We start from the raw sequence: 23,503 nt of genomic DNA, 5'->3' as shown, positions 1-23,503 counted from the left end.
TCAAAGGCCTGTTTAGGATGTCTGCAATCTGGGTGATGGGACTTTTCCTTACCTTGAATCACAAAGGCATGCTATGGAAGGAAGATGCCCATAGCCTGGGATCACAAAACCCAATTACAATGTGTTTACAATGTGAAAACTCCTTTTTCATGGCAAAATGTACTTAAGACAGTCAATTTCTGTACTGTCAGCCAGTTCTGATCCTGGCTCCATAGCGCTATGTAACTGTTATCTTTATGGGGAATTGATTAATTAATTAAATCATAAAATTTAGCGTGTTGCCTTTTCTCTAACCAAGTTTTCAGGTCAACACCTCCCACTGTAATCTCTTCTCCACTAAAACCAGGAAGTAGCCAATTCTTGGAGGAAGCCTTTTAAGATGCATGGTCTTGTTGCCCTCTCAGAATGCAAAAGCAAAACTTACCACCATAAAGCAAGATGTCTAGACAGATGACATAGAAAAGTCCTTGGCTGATGGTGTGCTCTTCGATGGTAGCAAATGACCACATCCACTCCATCACTTCGATCATTTTCTGGTATCTGGGGCAAGGAAAGAGTATGTCCCATCCCTGCAGTAGAAAACCACTTGCCACAATCTAAGCTGAAATATCCCACTGCACCTACCCTGCCAATACAACATTTTCTCTTGGGGTTTGCCACAAAAATACCTGGTTTTCAAAAAGAGAGCTACAGTGAGTCTTTGAAGGACAGAATAGTGCCTGTTGGTATCCTTGATCAACTGCCACATCGCATGTGCTCTGAAGCCTGTAGAAGAAATAATCTCAATCTCTCTTCCTCCTCTCTTTGCCTATTAGATCCCCAATAGAATGCAAATTCTGTCTTTTGTCTTTCCATCCCCAGTGCCTTGCAGGTAGGGATAGGGATGATAGTTATTATACTTGTGATTTCATTGGTACTGGGAGGGAACTCCCAGGTGAGTGAACTTCCTCAACCAGGGCAGGTGATATTTTCTCTGTGACTTATAATCTTCAAGGGTTGTGCACTGAGAGGTTAAGTAACTTGCCCTGGGCGTCCTGCCAGTGAGTACATGTTAGCTTGGATTTGAGGCTGGCCCTCTATCAAGTTGTTCTTGAACTGTAGTCTACAGATGCCTGGGAGTCTCTGAGACCCTTTCAGGGCACCCTCAAGGTCAAAACTTCGTCATTATTAAATGAATTAAATTATTATTGTTGCTATTATTAAATTAAATATTATTATTATTAAAATTGTCCTCCCTCTTCCAATTCCATATCTGTGTGAATCTGGATTTCCTTTCTATCTTTCAACGAAAACAACATACTGCAATAGATTAGAAGCAGACATGAGAACCTGGCAGTCTTCTTTTAAGCCAGATATTAAACAGATTTGCAAAGATATATAAAGCAATGCCACTTTTCTTACTAAAAACTTGTATAAAACATGTGATTTGTGTTAACAGGTAATGGGATTATTATTGTTATTTTAAGTGAATTGATAAATTTTTAAAAATTATCAGTTTCAATTTCTAATTTAATCTCTAATATGGTTAATTTCTATAGCTATAACCCATATAGATATTTCATATGGAAATAAGAGCTCTTTGGGATCCACAATAATTTTTAAGAGTGTAACAGAGTCCTGAGACTTTACAAATGAGATAATATTTGTAAAATGCTTAGAACTTAATATGGTGCTTAATAAACACTTTTTTCCTTCCCCTTCCTCGTAACACCAAATAGTTTGAGAATCACTATATTCCACCATGCTGCCTTTCTTACCTTGCACATACTAGGCCTCTAATAAACAAGAGTTGATTGAACTGGAGGTCCTTTGCTGCACAGTCAGAAGGAAGTGAAAAGGAAATCTTACCTAACTGAATAGACAGGTCTAGGTAACCCATTATGCACTTGATGTAAGACAATTTTTCTGCCACATAAGCAATTATTTCCACAGTCTCTCTGTTTAAGGGCTTATTGAAGATTTTCTCAAAGGCCATGACTTCATACTTGAACCATAATCCCTGGTAACCTGCCAGTTGGCTGTGCAGTGAGTAGTCCAAGTAGGCTTTAATGATCTGAAATGTCATCAGTGAAAGGAAGGAAGGAAGGAAGGAAGGAAGGAAGGAAGGAAGGAAGGAAGGAAGGAAGGAAGGAAGGAAGGAAGGAAGGAAGAGAAAGAGACAAATGTGAGATGGGTTCCAAAGCTAGATATCCCACATGCAATCAATCAACAATTATTTATTAAATGTTTACTATGTGTCAGGCATTGTACTAAGTCCTAGGAACACAAAGAAAAAGCAAAGACAGTCCCTGCCCTCAAGGACCTCATGGTCTAATAGGAGAGATATTGTATATCTAAGTAGGTCCATACAGAAGGGCAGCTGGGTAGTGTAGTGGATAGAGCACTGGGCCTGGAGTCAGGAAGATTCATCTTCCTAAATTCAAATCTGACCTCAGGCACTTACTGTGTGACCCTGGGCAAGTCACTTCACTCTGTTTGCCTCAGTTTTCTTTTCTATAAAACAAACTGGGGAAGGAGATGGCAAACCATTCCACTATCTCTGCCAAGAAAACCCCAAATGGAGTCACGAAGAATGACTGGAAATGACTGAAAAACACATAAAGAATGAATGAAAGGGTAGTCTTAGAGGGGAGGTACAGGAAGCTTGGAGTCCACCATAGACCTCCTATTTGGAATTTTATCTGAATCTTGAAGGAAGCACAGGTAAAAGTAAAAAGGGAGAACACTCTAGATAGCGAGAAAAAAAGACACCAAGATAGGAGATGGAGCATCATGTTTGAGAAACCAAAAGTAGGCCAGAATGAATGTCCATAGATCTAATGGAAGGGAGTAATGCGTAAGAAGAATGGAAAGACAAGGTAGAATTAGGTGATAAAGAACTTCCGATACCAAGCAGAGAAGCTTCTATTGGATCCTAGAGGTAATAAGAAGCCAGTGGAGTTTACTGAGGAGGAGTATGACATGGTTAGAACTATGCTTTAGGAAAATGATTTTGGTAGCTAAGTGGAAGATAGTTTGGAAGACACAGATGATTAGGACCTGACCTAAAGGGGTGGCTGTGTGAACAGAAACAAAAGGGTACAGAGTTGTGGAGTAGAAACAGTAAGATCAGATTGGCTGATCAGATTGAGTGACCAAGGAGTCAACGATGGCACCAAAGTTATGCGCCTGAGTGATTGGGAGGATGGGGATGCCCTTAATAGTACAAGGGAAGTTTGGAAGAGGGGTGGACTTGGTGGAGAGAGATTATGGGACATGCTGAGTTTGAGATGCCTAAGGTACTTCCAGAGAAGATAGATAGGATGAGAACCAGAAGAGAGTCGTGTCCTGAAAACCCAGAGAGAAGAGAGTATCAAGGAGAAGATGGTGATTGACATTGTTGAAGGCTGCAGAGAGGTTAAGAAGGATGAGAACTGAGAAAAGGCCATTGGATTTGGAAACTAAGAGGTCATTAGTAAGTTAAGTTACTAATCATTAGTTACTTTCATTTAAGTTACTAATCACTTAGTTACTGTTTCTAAGATATATTCTCTAGGGAACTGATTCAGATATATAAAAACAGGAGCAATTCCCCAATGATTAAATAGTCAAGATATGAACAGTTTTCAAGGAAAGACATCCATGATATTAAGAATCACATGAAAATTTGCTCCAAATCACTAATAATTAGGGAATTGAAAATTCAACGTAACCTGAGATCCTATTTTACATCCATCAGATTGGCAAAGTTGACAAAAATGGAAAATGGCAAAGTTTTTGGGAAGATAGTCACATTAATGCACTATTAATACATTAATGCACTGCTGGTTGAATTGTAAATTGGTTGAGCCATTATGGAAAGCAATTTGGAATGATGCCTCAAAAGTTTCTACATTTGACCTGGTAATACAAATACTTGATTTATACCCCTACAGAGATTAAAGAAAGAGGAAAAGGTACAGGGGCATGTTGCTGATAAATGTTTAACAACTTTCTGTACAACATACTTTTAAATTATATCTATTACTGTTTTCTAAATCACTTTCTTAAATCCATGTAAGGGGCGCTGACCGCCACACCATCCAGGATACCACACTGATGGACATCAGGTAAACTGAGTCCGGTGCAGGGAAGGGTGAACAAGATGGTGCTGGAAGGGACGGCCCCACCCCTGGTTTGTTTTTCTCATTATAGTTCCAGCTTGTGTTCATTACTATAGCTTCGGGTTTGTTTGTGTGTGTTACCATGGTTCACTGGGCTAGCTGGCAAAGACTATATAATCAGAGTGCTTGCTTGAATAAATTGGAGTTGCTTCATGACCCGCTCTCCTGCCTCATTCTTTTACTCACGAGCTCCACAGGAGGACAAGCAGCCTGCTGGTCAGGCATAAGACTTGCTCCTCTCAGTAAGCTATGCCGTCACAATAGCAAATCCACATAACTAACAGAACAGTAAATTAAGCCCTGATTTATGGCTTTCACCTTTTTCTGAGATCTAAATACCCACACAGAAAATTTCACAATTAGATCTTTGAGGCAGTTCAAGGCCTGGAGTCAGGAAGACTTATCTTATTGAGTCCAAATCTATCCTCAGACACTGTGGCAAGTCACTTAATGTCTTCATCTGTCAGATGAGCTGAAAAAGGAAATGGCAAACCACTCTAGTATCTTTGCCAAGAAAACCTCAAATGGGTCACAAAGAATTGGACTAAAACTATTGAACAACAACAAAAGAATTGAATCTAAGAGGATGTCCATCAGTTGGGGAAAGGTCCAAAAAATTATAGTATATGAATGTAATGAAATACTATTGTGCCATAGAAAATGATGAAAGAGATGCTTTCAGAGAAACTTGGCAAGACTTATATGAACTGATATATTTTGAAATGAGTAGAATCAGGAAAATTATATATATACACATACATACATATACATATGTGTGTATATATATATATGTATATATAATAATAACCTTGTAAGGACTTAAGAACTCTAATCAATGCAATGATCAGCCATGATTCCAGAAGAATGAGGATAAAGAATGCTGCCCAACATCTGTAGAGAAGTGATAAGACCATGGGTGGGGAATTTGTGGCCTGAAGGCCACATATGGCCCTCTAGGTGCTCAAGTGCAGCCCTTTGACTGAATCCAAGTTTTACAGAACAAATCTTTTTATTAAGTGGATTTGTTCTGTGAAGTTTGGATTCAGTCAAAAGGCTGCACTTGAGGACCTAGAGGGCCACACGTGGCCTTGGGGCCACAGGTTCCCCACCCCTGAATAAGACTGAATATACAGAATAAGACATACATTTTTGGACATGGCCAGTGTGGAAATTTGTTTTGCTTGACTGTGTATTTGCTGTAAAGTGTGTGTGTTTTTTTTCTTTCTCAGTTGAGGGGAGGGGTTGGAGGAACGTGGCAAGGAGAGAAAATAAATACTTATTAACTGAAAAAAATTTGAAATAAGAATGTAAGCTTATATGTAGGGACTATACCTAGTATCTGGTAACATGCCTGGCACACAGTAGGTGCTTAATACATCATTTTTCATTCATTCATTTGTAACAGGCTGGATGATCTCTTCTATTTCTTGAACTCCTGAGACTCTCTAAGTATACGAAAGCCTACCTGGAACTTGTCTAGAGTTTCCAGTGCAATATTCACTTGCATCATGGCAGCTAAGTGGGCAAAGTACTTGCAATGACGAGCATAATCCAGGCTGTATATCTTCCATAATGAGGACAGGCAAGAGATTTGCTGGTGGAGCTGAGCCATTTTTTTCTTCCTATTAGGTAGAGGACAAGCAGAATCATACAATGGGGCATAACACAAAGAGGAACCTCCTTGGGGTGTGAGGGGGGGTCACAATGGCCTCAGAAGTTACTTCTGACTCTAAGATTCTGGGCAAACCTATCTAAGCAATGTGTAGCCTGGGTGGCATGAAAGACTTCCTCACAATGATTCCTCCTAGAGTCGAAGCAGCTGTTTCCTAGATTCATAGGATTTAAAGTGGGAATAGACCAGAGAGGTCAACTAGTTTAACTCCCTTTGTTCTAAAGATGAGACCCAGAGGAATTTGTGTGTCTGTCTTCCCCCAAAAGGGTAAAGGCCCCTCTCTTCTACTTCTCTGGTATTGCTCATAGTGCTATAACCAGATATTAAACAGACTCTACACTGGGAGACGAGTAGGAAGCCTGGATCATAAAGGATGACACAACAATTTCACATCTGTCCTAGACTAAGCAGCAGAGAGTAATCCAGAAGGGAACAACTCATCTAAGGGAAAGGAAGCAAAGCCTGGGGATCCACATAGAGACCCCAATCTCTCTTCCACACTATAATCCTCTTAGATATCTGAAGACAGCTATTGTATATCCTCCTAAGTGTTCTCTTTTGTACGTTAAACATCCAGTTACTACACCCCATGCTTATAGGGCATGACCTTGAGGTTTAGGACTATCTTGGTTGCCAGCTTCTGAGCACTCTCCAACATACCAGTTTCCAGAACTGAATATAAAACTCCAGATGTGGTCTAACCAGGGCAGAACACATCTGGACTTCATCCCTCTATACTGCTGTACAATGCTCCTCTCTCTTAATGGAGTCTAAGATTAACTTGTTTTGGCTTCTGCATCATGCCATTGGCTCATCTTGAGATTACAATCCACTAAAAACAGTTGATCTTTATCAGAGTCTGCCATGTTTCCCCTATCTTATATTTGTGAAGCTGATTTTTGAACTCACATTCAAGGCTTCATTTTATGCTCATTAAATATCAAGCCTTCAGCTCTAGCCCAGTGGGTCAGCATGCTATTGCTGGAGCCCACCGTCTGTTTTTGTACAGCCTGTGAGCTAAAAATGTGGGTTTTTCTGGGATCCAGACTGTGTCATTCAATGTGTTAGCTCTCCTGCAAGCTCTTTGTTTCATCTGCAAATTTGATAAGGAGGCCATTTATGTCTCTACCCAACTAATTGATAAAAAGGTTAATATTAAGTGATATTGCTCATAATTTTCTGCCATCCTTCTCTGTAAAAGTTTATTAATGATTTTATATTTTAAAGTATAAGACTCAGCATAGATCACTATGGTACTCCACTAGGGATTTCTTTCCAAGTTGCTACTGTGCCATTAATGACTCCATGTGTGTGTGTGTGTGTATGTGTGTGTGTGTGTGTGTGTGTGTGAAGGAATCCCAGCAATTCTATTTCAACCTCATCTAACCATATTATCATTTTGCCCACCCTTTTCACTTTTTCCATGAGAAAAGTATGAGAAAGTTTTTTTAATCCTTTGCTAAAATTCCAATACTCTTAACACCCTAATGGATCCACTACCTCATCACCAATGTGAGCATTTCCTCTAATGATGCAGATCCATTCTACCTAAACTATGTGATTCATTAGGGATGTGTTGCTAAATATTTTAGTAACTAGCTCCCTGGGAGAAAAAGTATACACAACATAGTTTTAAATTTATGCCTTATTCACATTTTCTTCATCACTTTCTTAAGTCTAGAAGATCAACATAACAATAAACCAAACCCTTTTTTGCAGCATTTGCTGATTTCCAAGACACGAAAGCTTAAATGAAAACTTAACAATGGGCTACTGCGACCTGTTGGAGCTGGCTCTGATGAACTTGTCTATCCTCTTCCTCACATTCACCATAAGGCTTCTTCCCAACATTCTGGGGACCTTTCTCATGTTTTCTTGAAATGCAAAGGATACCAATGAAGGATGTAAAGTGCTTGTTTTTTAACCCTTATTCCCATGCCATGGTGGCACATCTGTTTCAGGCATATCTTTCTTTATACTATTTCTCCTGAGTATTCCCTTCTTTGTGTAATAAGGGTCTGATGCATGTGTCAACACCATGGATTTTCTTAGCTTCATAGAGGATGTGAGAGAGCTTGCTTCTGGGAGAATCATGATAACGGTAAGGGGAATGCCTTGGAGAGACTGTGGAGTAAGGGTAGATATTCTGTAATCGATCAATTGGTTAACTACAAAGTGGAGGGGTAATTCTTTGAACTGGCTTCAAAGGCACTAAAAGAGGTTTATAAGCTTCAGATACGTCCTTTTTGCCTCTCTTTGCTCCATTTAGTGACTGCTTCATTTACAATGCCCAAGGTGAGACTATGCTGGGAGGGAAAAAGCCTTAGAGACTCCTTCTTCTCTGAGGCCATGTGACCCCAAGAATCAGGCCCTGGTCTGTTCTTTTCCATTCTATGTGAAGGGATTGGAGTCTCTGACCTTGTTTGGTGAAGTGAGTCCCAGAAATCCAGGAGTCACAGTACAGGCTGAGTTTTATAGCCAATGTACCATAGATGCCCCAAGGAGCAACGAGTGATCTTTGAGAGTGACCCTCACAACATCAGCCCAGAAGGACTCACCCAGCAACAATGCTGGCTTTAGATGTGAACTTGGTGACACTGAGACTAGATAGAAACTAAGCTAAATGTTGAGCTTACCTCGCTGAAGAGACCAAGGTGGTATACTGGAGATTACAGGTCTGAAGTACCGGGAGAAATGTTTGTATAATTTCTCTTGCTATATTTTTGAGGTAACTATGTCATTGTATGTTTAAACAGAACATTGTTAATTGTTGTTGTTAATTACTGTTGCTGTACAGTTGTGTTTCAGTCATGTCCAACTCTTTGTAAATCCATTTGGAATTTTCTTGGTGAAGATACTGGAGTGGTTTGTCATTTCCTTCTCCAGCTCATTTTATATGTGAGAAAACTGGGGCAAACACAGTTAAGTGACTTGCCCAGAGTCACACAGCTAAAGTGTCTGAAACCAGATTTGAACTCAAAAAAATGAGTCTCCCTGACTCCAGGCCCAGCACTTAATCCACTGTGCCACCTGGATGCCCAGTTAATCACTGTGCCCTAACAGTGGAGGTGGGGAGAACACAGTCAGTGAGGGCTTGGACCTATGGCAAAAGAGAAGAGACATTCCACCCTTCAGGGTAACTCCTCTGGATCCCTGGAAGGAGATGGAGCTGTCTGGCTTTCAGAGAGTATATGTTTTGTTCTAACTGTTATATATTTCATACTGCTCCTGCCTACCATGGAGATCTCTGTTGTCTTTGGGCAATTCTCCACTTTAGTTTTTCAGAGAATGCGGTGTCCTGTTAGTCACATCCAGACAACATAACCAGAAGATTATTGGTGTTGAAAAGACAGATCTTTATTTCAGGGAGAAGTCTGCAGTCATTAAAAGATTTCTTTAAGCAACGTAGTCTACTCTTTTCTTCCTGTTCAGTTCTGGGGTCAAATTATTTCTCACTTGCAGTGTCTATGTCAAACGCACAAATTGATGGCTGAGTAGGCTCTGCAGCTTTCTGAGGCTTGGTACTATCCAAACAACATCCTTAGCAAACATGAGCATCAGGAGGACTTTATTGTCTGATACTAGGCTTGCTTTCTTCCCTAACAGTGGCTGCCAACTTTGGTGGGCCTACATGTCTACCTTCATCCTTCACTTGATGTTAATGAATCATGTAGAATTTTTACAACTGCAAAAATTTTAGGAGGAGGGACTTTAAAATGGTATTTTGTTCTACAGGATCTAATTCTTTTTTTTTTCTGTAGTCAATAGTGAGACCAGTGGGGCCTTATGTTCTTTATACGTTTAGGTCAATTGTGTGATATTGCTTACTGTGGATTATCACTTATAAAAGCCTGCCTGTTCTATATTAGGCAGCTAGGGCTTAGTGGATAGAGCACCAGACACAGAAGCAGGAAAACCTGAGTTCAAGTTCAGTTTCAAACACTTCTTAATTTAGTGACTTCAGACAATTTCTGCTTAATTTCTGCTTTCTTCAGTTTCCTCGATTGTAAATTGGGGATAATCATAGCACCTATCTTGTAGGGTTGTTGTGAGGATTAAATGAGATAATATTTATAAAAAGTGCTTAGCATAGTTTCTAGTACACAGAAGGTGCTATATAAATGTTTTGTCCTCCCTCCCCCTTTTCCTACTAACACTGTCATCAAGGATATCTTTGACATGTACAAATTATTCTTAGAAACATTTCATATAGATGGAAAAAAGGCATATGTGTCATTAATTACTGACATTCTCTTGGTCACTTTTTAAAGATAATAATTAAATGACATTTTTTTCCATGCCAATACTCCTTTTAAAATTGGAATCTTCAGAAGATACTATATTTGACTAACATACAGAGATTGTTCTCTGAACCCTTAAGGACTGTCCTTGTGCCTTATTGTACCCTAAGGCTACTTGAAAGTCCCTTGAAGACCCTCCAAAAGCTATACCACCCACTATTTTCCAATGTGGAAACTTCCTTTGGAGAAGGCACATATTGAAAAGGCACCTAAAAGGAGGACACCCTTCAAGAGCATGCGAGGGTTCTTCTGTAGCAAACTGTTGGGACACCCTATCCTAGGAGGGGTAGCTCACATGCCCTATTCTAATTCTATCTCTTACCCTGGAGGACAGATGTCATGTAGCTGTTGACTCATGTGAAAGTCATGTTTATTTTTCTCAACGTGGGTCTGGAGGAAAACTGAAACTCTATTATAAGGGAAGACACGTTTTAGTAACTTCAGTGCTTTCCTCATCATTTTCTTGGCAAGTGACATCTGGCCCACATTGAAGGAGACCTATTTAACAATGAGAGAAAAACAGAAAGAATAATCACTGGCATCTATCTTTCTTCTATCCATCTACCTGTCATTCTCTGTTTATCTCCTATCTACCTATCCTTTCACTCACAGACCAAAGCACACACCAGGAGAGAAGGAGACACTTCTCCTTTGATCATACAGCCTTGGAAGAACTTCAAATGAACAAGTCCCTAGAAGTATCTCTGAAAACAGCTGCACAAAATACCCTAAGGCTTGGGACAGTACGCTCTCCACGCTGGAAGCAGAGTCTTACGTTTAAAAAGAGTTAAAAAGTCAAGTAATTGGCTGTGAAAATGAACAAATAGCAGGAAAAAAAATCAGACCATAGAGTCTTACTTTGGTGACAAGGAAGATCAAAACATACAATCAGAAGGAGATAATAAAGTCAAAGCTCCTACATCCAAAGCCTCCAAGAAAAACATGAAATGATTGCAGCTCCATGGAAGAGCTCAAAAAGGATTTTGAAAATCAAGTAAGAGAAGTAGAGGAAAAATGGGAAGAGAAATGAGAGTGGCAAGAAAATAATGGAAAATGAGTCAATAATTTGCTAAAGGAGACCCAAAAACATGCTGAAGAAAATAATACCTTAAAAAATAGACTAACCCAAATGGCAAAAGAAGTCCAATAGCTAATTAGTCAGGTAACCTACTATGTCCAATTGAATTATATTCAAAACAAGTTTCTGCCTTTGTTAAAATTCCTTGTTTCTGTTATAAAAATCAGCTCTGTAAATCATTTGAGATCTCTGACCTCTGAGATTCAGGTGACTTAGTCTGGCATGCAAATACTAGCTTTGCAAATTAAATCATAGCTGGTGACTTTATTCTCAGTTTCCTTTTTATTTTAGATAACTAATTTTAACAGTGGTTTGCTCAGAATAGGTGCTTAATATATATGGAACTGCATTCCTCTTCATCTCATTATGTATCCAGTATGATCTCCTTGAGAAATTCTGTCCAGTAACTTTTTTTTTCTCTTTGCCAACTAGGGTAAGTACTTAATTGACCAAAGAAAGGAGAAAAGGAGAGAACACTTTAAACAATAAAAATTACAGTAAAGGCAAACAACTTTGAAAGCTATAAAAGCAATGATCAGTACCATGACCATCTGTGATTCCAGAGGCCCAAGAATGAAGCATACTCTCCAAGACAGAGAGGTGATGGATTGAAGGTGCAGAAGTGATGGAATACAGACTCTGGGAACCTCCTTGAACTCTCCTTGAATCTTCCCACTTAATCTGTTGCCATTAACCTAGCCTGACGCTCCATTGTCTGTTACCTTTGGGTTGCCCCACCTGCTTCCCACTCCAGACCTCCATTGTCTGTTATCTCACAATGGCTTCTAGCAGTTTCCCACCTTTGATCACTTCCAAATCTCTCTCTCTCTCTCTCTCTCTCTCTCTCTCTCTCTCTCTCTCTCTCTCTCCTCAGACCCATCAAGATCCTCCTTAAGAGTCCTCCTCAAAACTCTCCCTAAACCCCTCCTTCCATCACCCCAGACTACTAGACCACCCTCAGATCCCTCCCACAGTCTTTCTATATATAAGATACTTCTTTTCTCCATGAAGGTGCTCCAATTCAATCTAGCTCAAAATCTATCTGGCCTACAAGCATCACAAATGGTGAGGCTTCTTAAGAGTCAATCCAATGTGGTGAATCTTAAATAAATTTTTTTTTTCCTTTGGCTGAAAGAAGGTTTGGGTCAAATTCACTGGGGCAGAATCCAGGGTATTGATATTTTGGGGTGCCAAGCAACAGAATGACACACAGATATTTTCATATACAGCCAATGAGGGAATTTGTTTTCCTTGACTATGCATATCTGTTGTAAAGGATTTGTTTTTCTTTTCTTTCTTCCCCCAATGAGGTGAAGAGGAGGGAGAGAAAATAGATTTCTGTTAATTAAAAAAAAAAGAGACGGGAGGGACATTGATGTGGAATGTGGCATACACTTTCAACTGAGGTCACTGAATCATTAGTTTTGTTTGATTGCTTTTCTTTATTGCAGGAGAACTCTCATTGATGGATTACCTGGAAATATTTGTAACATAAAAACATAACAGGTCAATGAAACTGAAGAAAAGAGATGCTGGGAACTCTAGGTCTAAAAGACAGCAACTTAAAGTCACTCGTGTGTGTGTGTGTGTGTGTGTGTGTGTGTGTGTGTGTGTGTGTGTGTGTAAACAGCTAGGCAGAATGATGGACTTACTAGCTCTGTGATCCTGGACAAGTCACTTAACCTCTGTCTCCCTCAATTTCCTTATCTGTAAACAGTGATAATAATAGCACCTACCACATAGGGGTTTGGGATAATTTTTGTAAAGCACTTTGCAAAGGTTAAGGCATTAGATAAATATTATAATCATCATAATAAATTATATTGTTAATTATAAATTCACCAGCTTCATCATCTACCTACATTTTACTCTCCTCCCCCTGCCCCCAGAAACCAATGGCCTCTTCTAGAATCCAAACTGATCAGTTAAACTTTTTTAAATATTGTGCCAAAAATCACTTGCAATGATTGGGAGGAGAAGAGGAGAGTGTAGATCTGAGTTTTCTTTCCTTGCTTAGGGGAAGACAACAGTAGCAAATTGAGTGAGATGAGGAGATTGCAAAGACTTTTCATGATAAAAATATGGGGAATATTGGATTTTCTAAATAAAATTTCTCTTCCATAAACCCTCTCTCCCTGGATACCTGAGTTTCAGGTATCCAGGGCCTGTGGACAGTCAGTTGGTTTCCCCCTCCTTACCAGCTACCAGCTTTCTTTGTGAAAGTGCTGTGGGCTGCGGCTGAAACTTGGAAGTTACTCAAATCTCCCCTTTGTTTGTTGTACTGTTGCCACATCAACACTACCAGCTCCCGCTTCTCCCCCTCCCCTCTTTTCTAAAGCCACATCAGCAGTTAAGTTAGATATTAGATGAGGTAATTGTGTTAGGATAGGTGAAGATTTCCCGGGATTTGCCTAGTTCTTCGAGGCTTAGATTGTGAGCCTGCCTCCCAGCCAATGGAGAGGTAGGATAGTGAGGAGGTGGGATTTTCTGTGTTAGGGTATAAAATTGTGCTTCAATTTCTGTAACTTGCCTCCTTCCATCAGATTCCTCGACCTGGTGGAAGGATGTCCCTTTCTCGAGGACTGTAATAAATCTTTTTCTTTTTGGTCTTATTGAGAAACGTCTTCATTTATTTAAAATTTTGAGTAAGGGTCTTTTTATCCAATACACAAATGAACTGAAGTGATGAGAATTTTCTGGTTTTGCTGGCAGCCTGTGTAATGAATGATATGGAAGTAAAGAATGAAAAAAGGTACTAGAAAGTTCTGTGTGCAGCTTCCAAAGGAGAATTAAGGTTCCACACCATTCTGTAGTAGCTCTTACCTGGCCCTTGAGGTTATAAAAGATGGCAGTCTCAAAAGTGTGGCACCAAGATTTGTCATGCTTCAAAGATTTTAACAATCTCTCTCCTTCACACAAATGTATGTATGCCTGAAACCAAGATAAGGAGGCATCAAAGCAGGCAAGGTTAAGCTTCCCAGGAGGGTCTTTCTCCACTTTTAACCAGAGAAAAGAACACAAACAACAACTGCCAAGTTCCACCCTTGCCTCCAACCCTCTCTTAGCTCTCAACTCTGGTGACAAGACAAAACTCTACAAAGCTCCATCACTGGAAGTCAAAGCCTGGAGAACACCTTTCAATAGGATTTACACATCTGCTGGACAAATTTCATCCAACTGCAGGCTCCAGAGCCCAGCGCAGATGAATCTGGTTATCCTCATTTCAAATTTTTACTTCCACAAAAGGCAACAAATGGATATCCATTGTTGAATAAAGATAGAATGAGAGTGTTTCTCCCCTCACCCCTACAACTCTTGCCAGCTATGTGACTCAGTAGATAGAGTTCCGGGTCTGGAGTCAGGAAGATCTGAATTCAAATCCGACCTTGACACTTACTAGCTATATGACACTGGGCAAACCACTTAAATTCTCTGCCTCAGTTTTCTCATACAATGAGGAAAATAGCCCTTGTCTCCCAGGGCTGTGATGATTAAATGAGATAATAACTCTAAAGGGCTTAACACAGTGACTGGCACATAGTAGGTGGTATATAAATGTTAGTTGGTGGTCTTATTCTCAAGTTCTCATGCTAGCTATGTTCTCTGAAGATACTTCCCTGGGTGATTGTCTGTGTTGGATGCTAAACCTAAGACACGTATAGCCATCTTGTGAGAAGCCCCTTGTGGAATGGGAAGAGGAAGTGAGTTGAATTCCCAAGGGAATATGGAGCCAAAAGGATATTTTCTTTATTTCCCCTTAATCTTGTTTCCTTCCCCCATCAACCCATTTTCCATAATATTTTGATGCAGATGAAATATGATTCAATTCAATGACAAAAGTAACTTTGAAAAGAAAAAGAAGGGAGAAGGGATTGTCAAGAAATAGGGCAATGTACAGGCTGAAAGGTATGTATGGAAAAAGAGAGGAGTCCACAGGTAGGCAGCTCCAGTCCCTCCCAAATTATTTGAATGGGAGTGGTGGTGCTTATTTGATGACTACATTTGAAACTCAGGTCTTTTTCAGAACCGACAACTATTATCTTCTTCCCCCTTTGGGTCCTGACCGTTACTATCCCCAATTACTGCACAGCTCTAGTTGCTTGGTCCCCACATAACAATGTCTCTGATAGTTCCTGTACCCTAGAAAGGACTCTTGTCTACATGGTCCATGGGAGCTATGAGTGAGTGGCTTACTGGACTGTAAGCAACAGAAGCAAATTAAAAATAGATTACAGAGGAATTTGTCTAGGGTACTTGGGAATTCTTGGGAGAGTGCTATCAGGAGAAGTCCTTTCTTTCCTCTGTCTTAAATCCCTTTCCCAGACCCACATTTTTACCATTGTGCATATGAATAGATGATGCTGTGGGGTCTAGTGTCATAGCACCTGGTATTGTTCTCCAGAGATACACGTAGTAATTTTGGCACTGGGCATAAGCAGCATGCTCTCAAAAAACCATGTCCTTGAAACAACTTGGTAAGGCTTTATATGAAAATAATATAAGAAGTAATTAAACTAATTAGGTACAGGTTGAAGTTACTATAGAGACTCAGAGATAAGTATTACCAGTGCCTGGCATCTGGTAACTTACTGTTTTAATAAATCATTCTCACTAATTAAGGGAAAGTTTAGTTGTTTTTGTGCTCCCAAAGGAATACACATGCCATTATCGTGTAACTATAACAAATGTGAAAATTGCACATTCCTTTAACATAATTATTTTAAAGTTTGACACACTCAAAACTTACCAAATAGTTATCACTTAGGCTGATATAAGCAGCCACAATTTCTAGGTAGTAATATAAGGCTTTGTCCAGTTTTTCCAGAACTGTAAAATGGTAGGCAAGAGGCAATAAAACAAACTCCAGTACCTCCTGACACTGACAAGATTCTACAGGGGTGAGTATTTCATCAGCTGAAGTTATTTTGTCTAAAGTGATGTCGAAGAAATACAAGATCTTTTCTCCTATTTCTTCAGGGCTGGTGAAGAAAAACACATGGTGATAACAACTTAAAATATCCTATATGTTTTCAGCATCAAAATCTCTTGCCTATTACGCTGCATCATAATATAACAGAATCTATTCTGGATTCTACTTCTGCCTTTATCAGACCAAATCAGATCAAATGACAGGTTTGACAGATCAATTTATCTAACCTCTTTCAATTATCTGGAAAATGGAAGACTGATGATACTGACTTTCAAATGTCTCTGGAAGGGCTTGGTGTCCATCTGTTCTTTTATCATATTACTGTACCTGAGATCATCTGTCAAAACATCAGATTTCTTTGAAAGTCTTTCTTTGATTTTGAAGACTTCTTTTGTCCCTAGGAAGCAAGTGAACAATTCAGTTGTTTGACTCATTTCTGTGCCTCACAATGACGAAATACTGAACTGATAACCTTGAACAAAAGTGAGATGAGATGCTAACAGAGAGATGCAGTGGGATCATAACCAGACAACTCCTTGTCAACCAATGTCAGACAAAGCCTACCTCCGGATTTTAGAACACTATGAAATCCACCAATAACCCAGAATCTCTAATGTGTCTTGGGGATTATAGGCCAACTCCCTCATCTTCTAGGTGAAAAATCAGGCCCAAAGATGGTGTGACTTAGCTTAGTGGCAGAACTAGGTGTAGATGCTAAGTCTTCTCCCAACTCATGCTTTCTGCATCAAATCATATGAATTTATATATAGGAAAAAATCATGTGAATTTTTCCATGTTGGTTGCTCCTCCCCTTTGAATAAGGGTGAGGGATGAAAAAGAGAAAAGTTTAAGACTTCACAGGTTAGATAAATAAGAGGTAGCTCCCTTTCTGTGATTCTCAAGGGCACCCAATAGCAGAGTTGACATATCTAAATTGTGTTGTTTTTTTTCTGGTTGCCTGTTTGACCTTGGGTGAATCGTTAAGTTTCCATTTTTCCATTTAAAAAAGAGGAATTCTATTAATTCTTCTCTACTTCATAGTATGATTATGAGAGAATGAGATGCCCACAAAATGCTCTCAGTTCCTCAGAAAGCACACACATGAGATTCCATTATGTTACCCTGTCATCTCAGGGCTGCAAGGAGAAATACTGGCAATGAAAACCAGAGAAATGTTCATAAAACTCTGAGTTGATCTGCAAAGATGGCAGTGTGGTATCATGGATAGACAGCCAGGCCTGGAGTCAAGAAAACTTGGATTTGAATACTACTTCAGTTTGTTAACTGTATGACCCTGAATAAATCACTGAACTTTTCTGGGCCTCAGTTTCCCCATCTGTAAAACTACTCCATGACCTTTAGTTTTCAATTTATGATCTTATGATGAAACTTTGGATGAAGGGAGAAGCTAAAATGTCAATAATTAAATCACCTCAGAATTGTAGCTCTACAATAGGTAGCTTTAGTGTTAAACAGAGAAAACTGTGAACTATTTTAACTCAAAGAGAAGAGATCTAGTACAGAGCTCTGGGGTACAGTGGAATATGTATGACTTTAGAAGGAGAAGTAAGCCCAAGAGACAGAAGTTATACAGAGGCAGATTTGGCTCAATCCAAGGATAGCCATTAAAAAAAATGCTATACAACAATGGGGTGGTTTTCTTATAGGAAAACAAGTTGCCTATTCCTAGGTTTAAGCAGAATATAGACAATAATCATTAATGCTATATAGAAGATTCAGACTTTAGATAAGGATTGGACAGACCCTTCATAGCCTGTGGGACTCTAGGATTGCATACCTCTTGAGAAATACTGCATCCTTTTGTGGAAATAAATTTAAGTGTCTCTCAAACCAGATATTGGGGCAGCTAGGTTGCACAGTGGATAGAGCACCAGGCCTAGAGTCAGGAGGATCTGCATTCAGATCTGGCCTCAGATACTTACTAGCTATCACTTCACCCTGTTTGCCTCAGTTTCTTCATCTGTAAAATGAGCTGGAGAAGAAAATGGCAAACCACACTAGTATCTCTGCCAAGAGAACCCCAAATGGAGTCATGAAGAGTTGGACATAAGAGAAATGACTCAACAACCACAAAATCTGATATTCTTCAAGTCTGAGCCAAATGTGGTCACCTATGATTTAGGCTGCACGATGTTATAGATCCCATCCCATCCTAGAACCAAACTCTGGGGTGCCCATTTTGGTTTTAGAGAGGAATGAAATGATTTTACTTTTGATTCCATGGGTACTGATCATCTTCTTAACTGTGTCCAGGTCTAAGGTATTCAGCCGAATGTCCACTGCGTAATGGTGGAAAGGGATGAAGTCGCCACTTCCACAGTGCTCACACTTATGAGCACTTTCCTCTAGGAAACGGGCACATTTCACATGGAGAGCTGCCTTCTGATCCTTGAGCCACAGCTCGTAGGCTGTCTTCTGCATTATGGGTTTGCAGAATCTCAAGATGTGGGACTGAGTCACTTCGTTCTCTAGTACATAAATTTCCTTGTCATCTTGACCTTCTAAAGGGAATAGAACAGTTTTATTAGCTTGACTGGAGGCAAAAGGTACCTGTTGATTTAACATGGACTTTTTAGGATTGAGTGTGGATTTACTCAAGGAGAAAACTGGCTCTCCTTTGGGGTTTACTTACCTATCTTTGATGAGGATTTCAAAGCCAGGGAACGGTGATGTAGCTCAAAAGTGGCACCCTTTCGTTTGGCTGCCCATCGAAGTTCTTTTTGGCTCTGGAAGCAATAGAAGATGCTGGATTGAACAAGAGTCGCCAGGGCTTCAACCATCATCTTCATGCTCCAACAAGGGAGAATTTCAAAAAGCAGTGATGTAGTAAAGGTCTGTCCAATAATGGCAGCACACCTCACCAACATCTGTTGAGAAAGGCTCATGCTATCTAATTGGACTAGGGAGATTTCTGCAAATGGAAAGTCAAAGAATATGTAAATTGTCACTTGCCCACATCAGGTAGCATAGTAGGTAAAAGCTGACATTCTTGTTCTCTTAAGGGAAATTTGTCTTCTTCTAAGAAACATTTTTAGAACCCACTTTGGGCACAGCACCCAGACTAAGGATATAAAAGATATAATAATAATAACCTGTATTTATACAGCACTTTACATGTTATCTCATTAGATCCTCCCAGTAACCCTGAAGGATAGGTGCCATTGTTATCTCCATTTTACAGATGAAGAAACTGAGGCTGAAAAAGGTTAAATAACTTGCTCAAGTCACACAGCTAATAAATATCTGAGGCAGGATTTGAACTATCTACCTACTGCATCACCTACAAGGACATAAAAGCAGTAGAAGACAGCTCTCCCTTCAAGAAGTTTATGATCTATGATTTTAGAACAAAACAAGACTGTATAATTAGATGCTACGTTGAATATTGCAAAACAAACTACCAGGTGAAGCAGGGCATAGAGTGCTGGACCTGGAGTCAGAAAGATCTGAGTTCAAATGCTGCCTCTGACGCTAGCTATGTGAACCTGGGTAAGTCACTTAGCCTCTGTCTGCCTCAGTTTACTTGTCTATACGATATAATAAAAACTGTTACTTCCCAAGTTTCCATTAGATTGTGATGTCCTTGAGGGCAGGAGCTGTCTTTTGCCTCTTTCTGTATCCCTAGCACTTAGCAGCTTAGCACCAATAAACATTTACTGATTGACTGAAGGTTGTTGAAAGGATGAAAGATGTTTTTAAATTCTTTGTAAATCTTAAAGAGCTGTATTAATGTTAGCTATCATTATCATCATTGCTAAAGGAATCTCAAGAAGGGAGGCACAAATGTGGGCTGACTTAGTGGGGGAGGGGGATGGCACAGTAGCTGTCTTCAAATACTTGCAGTGTTGTTATTGAAGACAAATAGCTTCTGTCTGTGGTCCTGAACTAACAGGAGGAGAGAAGCACTGCCTAGGGTCTGGAAGCCCATACATTGTAGCAAATAGAAGAAACAAAAAATTATCTCTATGAAGATACTGCAAATAACTGGGCAGCATTTCGCCCTTCCAGTGACACCCCTCAAAAACCTGGCTAGTAAAGGAACTCAGAAGCATCAGTGATAATCTTGACTCAACCCCTCTACCAGTGGGACTTTCCAGGAGATAAATGTGGAACTATGAATGAACTCCTATGGAAATCAAGCTTCCTGGAAACATTTGACCCAATTTCTTTGGTGACTAGTCTTAATATGTGGTGTGTGTGTGTGTGACAGAGAGAGAGAGAGAGAGAGAGAGAGAGAGAGAGAGAGAGAGAGAGAGAGAGAGAGAGAGAGAGAGAGAATAATCTTCTCAAGTTAAGATCTGTTTTCCTTTGTATTTTTGCATAGGAATAAGAAATACCCAGCAGAAATTTTGAAGCTGGTCAGACTTCCAGAGGGAGGAGAAGACTGAGAATCAGTCATCTCAAGTAACTTCACATGGTCACACACATGTAATAAGTTTCTAATTCAGGATTTAAAAAAAAATTCAGGTCTTCTTGGCTGCAAGGCCACTATATCACACTGCCTTTCAATGTATATGACAGAATTTAAATTATTAGGAAGGAAAATATAGAAAAATACAGGAAAGGAAGGATATTTTTTGGGACAAGAATCAGGAGACTGGTTCATCCTCTGTTCTCCAATGACATTATGAGAGTAATGAGTTGACTTGCAAGTGAATTGGATTTTAAGTGAGGCAGAGCTGTGCAAAGACTTTAGCCTCACTGTCTCCTCCTGAGTCATCAGAGTCCTGGATGACCTTGGTCTTTCTAAATTAAAGTCTTTTCCTGGTCTCTGTTTGTCTGAGGAAACACCCATTTCAATGACTAAGGGCTAGGTAAGAATTGAAACAAAAGATGATCTAATTTACCATCACAAAAATGTCAGTCTGGGTGAGGAAGACCCTCAAAGTCTCTGGCCAGAACAGAAAAACAATTGCAATTTACACTCATTCTAAGCCATCAAAACTTAACTATGAGTCACCTAGGCTTGGGCTGGAGACTATTATTAGTCATTTGATGAAAGCCAAAGTGATTTGGGTTTAAAGGCTAGTCAAATGACTCCACTTGAAACCATGCCAAACTAGCTCTGAAAAAGGAGGCTGGTCTGACTGCAGTGGAGAATTTGTGTGGAGAGAGGTTTTTGCCAAATCCAGTAACCTTTTCTCAGGCCTTAATTGTTTTAACCTCTATGATATAGTTGACATCGTCAATCATCTTTTCTTTCTTGAAACTCTCCTCTTGACTTTTGTGAAAGAACACTATCTTGGTTTTCCCTCTATTTTTTCAACTCATCTTTGCCTATTTCACTAGTTCCTCTTCTTCCCTCCCCATAACTGAGGGAATTCTCCAGTATTCAGGCCTCAGGCCTCTCTGCTCATCTTGCTATGTGCTATCTTTCCCAGATATCAATCCATTTCTCTGCTTTCTAATAATGGGGTGATGGGACCTGGACCCTGTATTTTCCTATACATTTCAGCAACTCAGTCTCGGGCATCTTGCCTGAGGCATCTGGCCCATCCCAACCCACCTAGGTACTCAATAATTCTTTTAATTGCCCTTTCACTGTGGCTCTCTAACCTCTTAACTACTTTCATTGTCTGCACCTCTCCCATCTCAGGCTATTTACCCCTTCTTAATTCCATTCAGATCTTTTCGCTGTCTTTTCTTGAATATAAGTCCCAATCTTACTCCCATTGAATTGTTCAGATTCCCTGAAATATCTAGCCCACTTCTACAGGTGTCATAAATAAACCTTGCTACTTTGACTGAAAGAAGGCTTAAGTGGTTGAATTCTTTCAGACCCCCTGTACCCTTGCATTTCGGTGTTCCCAGTACCCCAAACTGCAACACCAATGCTAGCCCTTTTATGCTAATAATTCTCAAATCTTCAAATCTGTATCTCTAGTAAACCTGTCACCCAAGTTCTAGTATCATAATGTCTACCTCTTTGCTAGATATCTCTACCTAGATGTTTCTCTAGAACCTCCAATTCAGTATATATTTAGGACTTACAACTCATCGTTTCCCTTTCTCTTTCCTTTAAAACAAACAAACAAACAAAACAGATTTGGTTCTGCACCACTTTTTTATCTTAATAAATACAATATATGAAATATAATTGAATCTTTCTTTGAAGATTGATAATTCTTTGGTGCCTTAAGATCATCATATTGAACACCACTTCTTATACACAACTGAAGATTTAGATGTAGAAGACACAGGAGATTGAGTTGAATATATATTACACTTACTAGCTACTGGACCTGTTGACCTGAAAACTTGGTTAAAGAAAAGGCAACAGGCTAAATGCATACATTTTATGATTTAATTAATTAATTAATCGATTCCCTATTAAAGAAAATGGTAACATAATGCATTATGGAGCCAGAAAAATGTTCTGGCTACCCAAAACAGAAATCTTCTGGCTTATATACATTTTACCGTGAGAAAGGAACTCTCTTAGTTGAAATAAATCATAAATTTAATAAGACAAGACAATTAACAAAGCAATGTCGGTTGGGCCTTGTGATTCCAGGCTGTGTAAACATATGTCTCTGTGACATAAGATGAGGAGAAGTAGCAGGCTTCCTGTCCTAAAGAGGTACTCAAAATAGCTGACATGGGAAAGGGTACCTTTAACAAAGGTTCAATTGAAATTACAACCCAGGATATCTGTGTGTTTTTTCTTCCTTATCACTAAAATGCCAGGAGAGAGGGTCTCCTAAGGAAGTTAGTAAGTCAACCCTGTCTGCTTTTCTGACAAAAGGCATTTTCGGAGTTTACTTAACAAGGGAGACTATTAGGTTTGGACTCTTCTTAATTCAAGCTTTGGCCCTTATTAAAGTCCATAATTTATATTAAATATTATCAGACCTTATGTAAGTAACTTCACTTTTCTATATCTCATTTTCTTTTTCTGGAAAATGACTGGATGATCTTCAAGTTCCCTTCTACCTCCCAAAATCTTATCATTCTATGATGCCATGACATTTTCTCAGAAGTATAGCTTCAAAAAAAATCTCTGCTATCAGATTTTGGGGAATAATTCTTTTATGTTAAGTCATGATCATTCAAAAAAGTGTGGTCTAACCATTTATACAGGAAAGACAGATGCATGAAGAATGCCTCTCAAACCAGCAGAACTCCCTACTAGGGCCAGAACTAGATTAAAATGTAATTGGGAAATGTTTAAAAAAATAAATAAAAATACAATACAACATAAATAATGTTATTTTGTGGTTTTCTAAGCTAATTTCCTGACCACTCCACCATGCCCATACCATTCTATTTGAGTGTGACATCACCGGTCTAGATTATGATATTCAGCTGAATGGAATGTGTACACATCTATACATGCATGTAACATACATACCTATATAC

At 39.4% G+C, this 23,503-nt stretch overlaps 1 protein-coding gene across 5 annotated transcripts in view; it reads right to left on the bottom strand.

Annotated features, from left to right (window-relative positions):
* ADCY10 (adenylate cyclase 10) overlaps positions 1 to 23,503 on the bottom strand; it is a 142,645-nt gene that overhangs the window by 10,965 nt on the left and 108,177 nt on the right. For 4 of the 5 annotated variants that reach the window (XM_072648722.1, XM_072648723.1, XM_072648721.1 and 1 more), the window contains 10 exons: positions 18,777 to 19,055; positions 18,355 to 18,645; positions 16,451 to 16,520; positions 15,941 to 16,172; positions 14,017 to 14,124; positions 10,438 to 10,613; positions 5,608 to 5,764; positions 1,849 to 2,053; positions 669 to 765; positions 425 to 540 (listed from right to left, as the gene is read on the bottom strand). In XM_072648722.1, the coding sequence (XP_072504823.1) occupies positions 425 to 540; positions 669 to 765; positions 1,849 to 2,053; positions 5,608 to 5,764; positions 10,438 to 10,613; positions 14,017 to 14,124; positions 15,941 to 16,172; positions 16,451 to 16,520; positions 18,355 to 18,645; positions 18,777 to 19,055 (1,731 nt within the window). Of the gene's footprint in view, positions 1 to 424; positions 541 to 668; positions 766 to 1,848; positions 2,054 to 5,607; positions 5,765 to 10,437; positions 10,614 to 14,016; positions 14,125 to 15,940; positions 16,173 to 16,450; positions 16,521 to 18,354; positions 18,646 to 18,776; positions 19,056 to 23,503 lie in introns of those variants that run through there. The other variant, XM_072648724.1, reaches the window with a different exon arrangement.

Source organism: Notamacropus eugenii, chromosome 2 (genome assembly GCF_028372415.1).
Source record: "Notamacropus eugenii isolate mMacEug1 chromosome 2, mMacEug1.pri_v2, whole genome shotgun sequence".
Taxonomy (NCBI): Eukaryota; Metazoa; Chordata; class Mammalia; order Diprotodontia; family Macropodidae; genus Notamacropus; species Notamacropus eugenii.
This window is presented reverse-complemented; position numbering and strand designations above follow the sequence as displayed.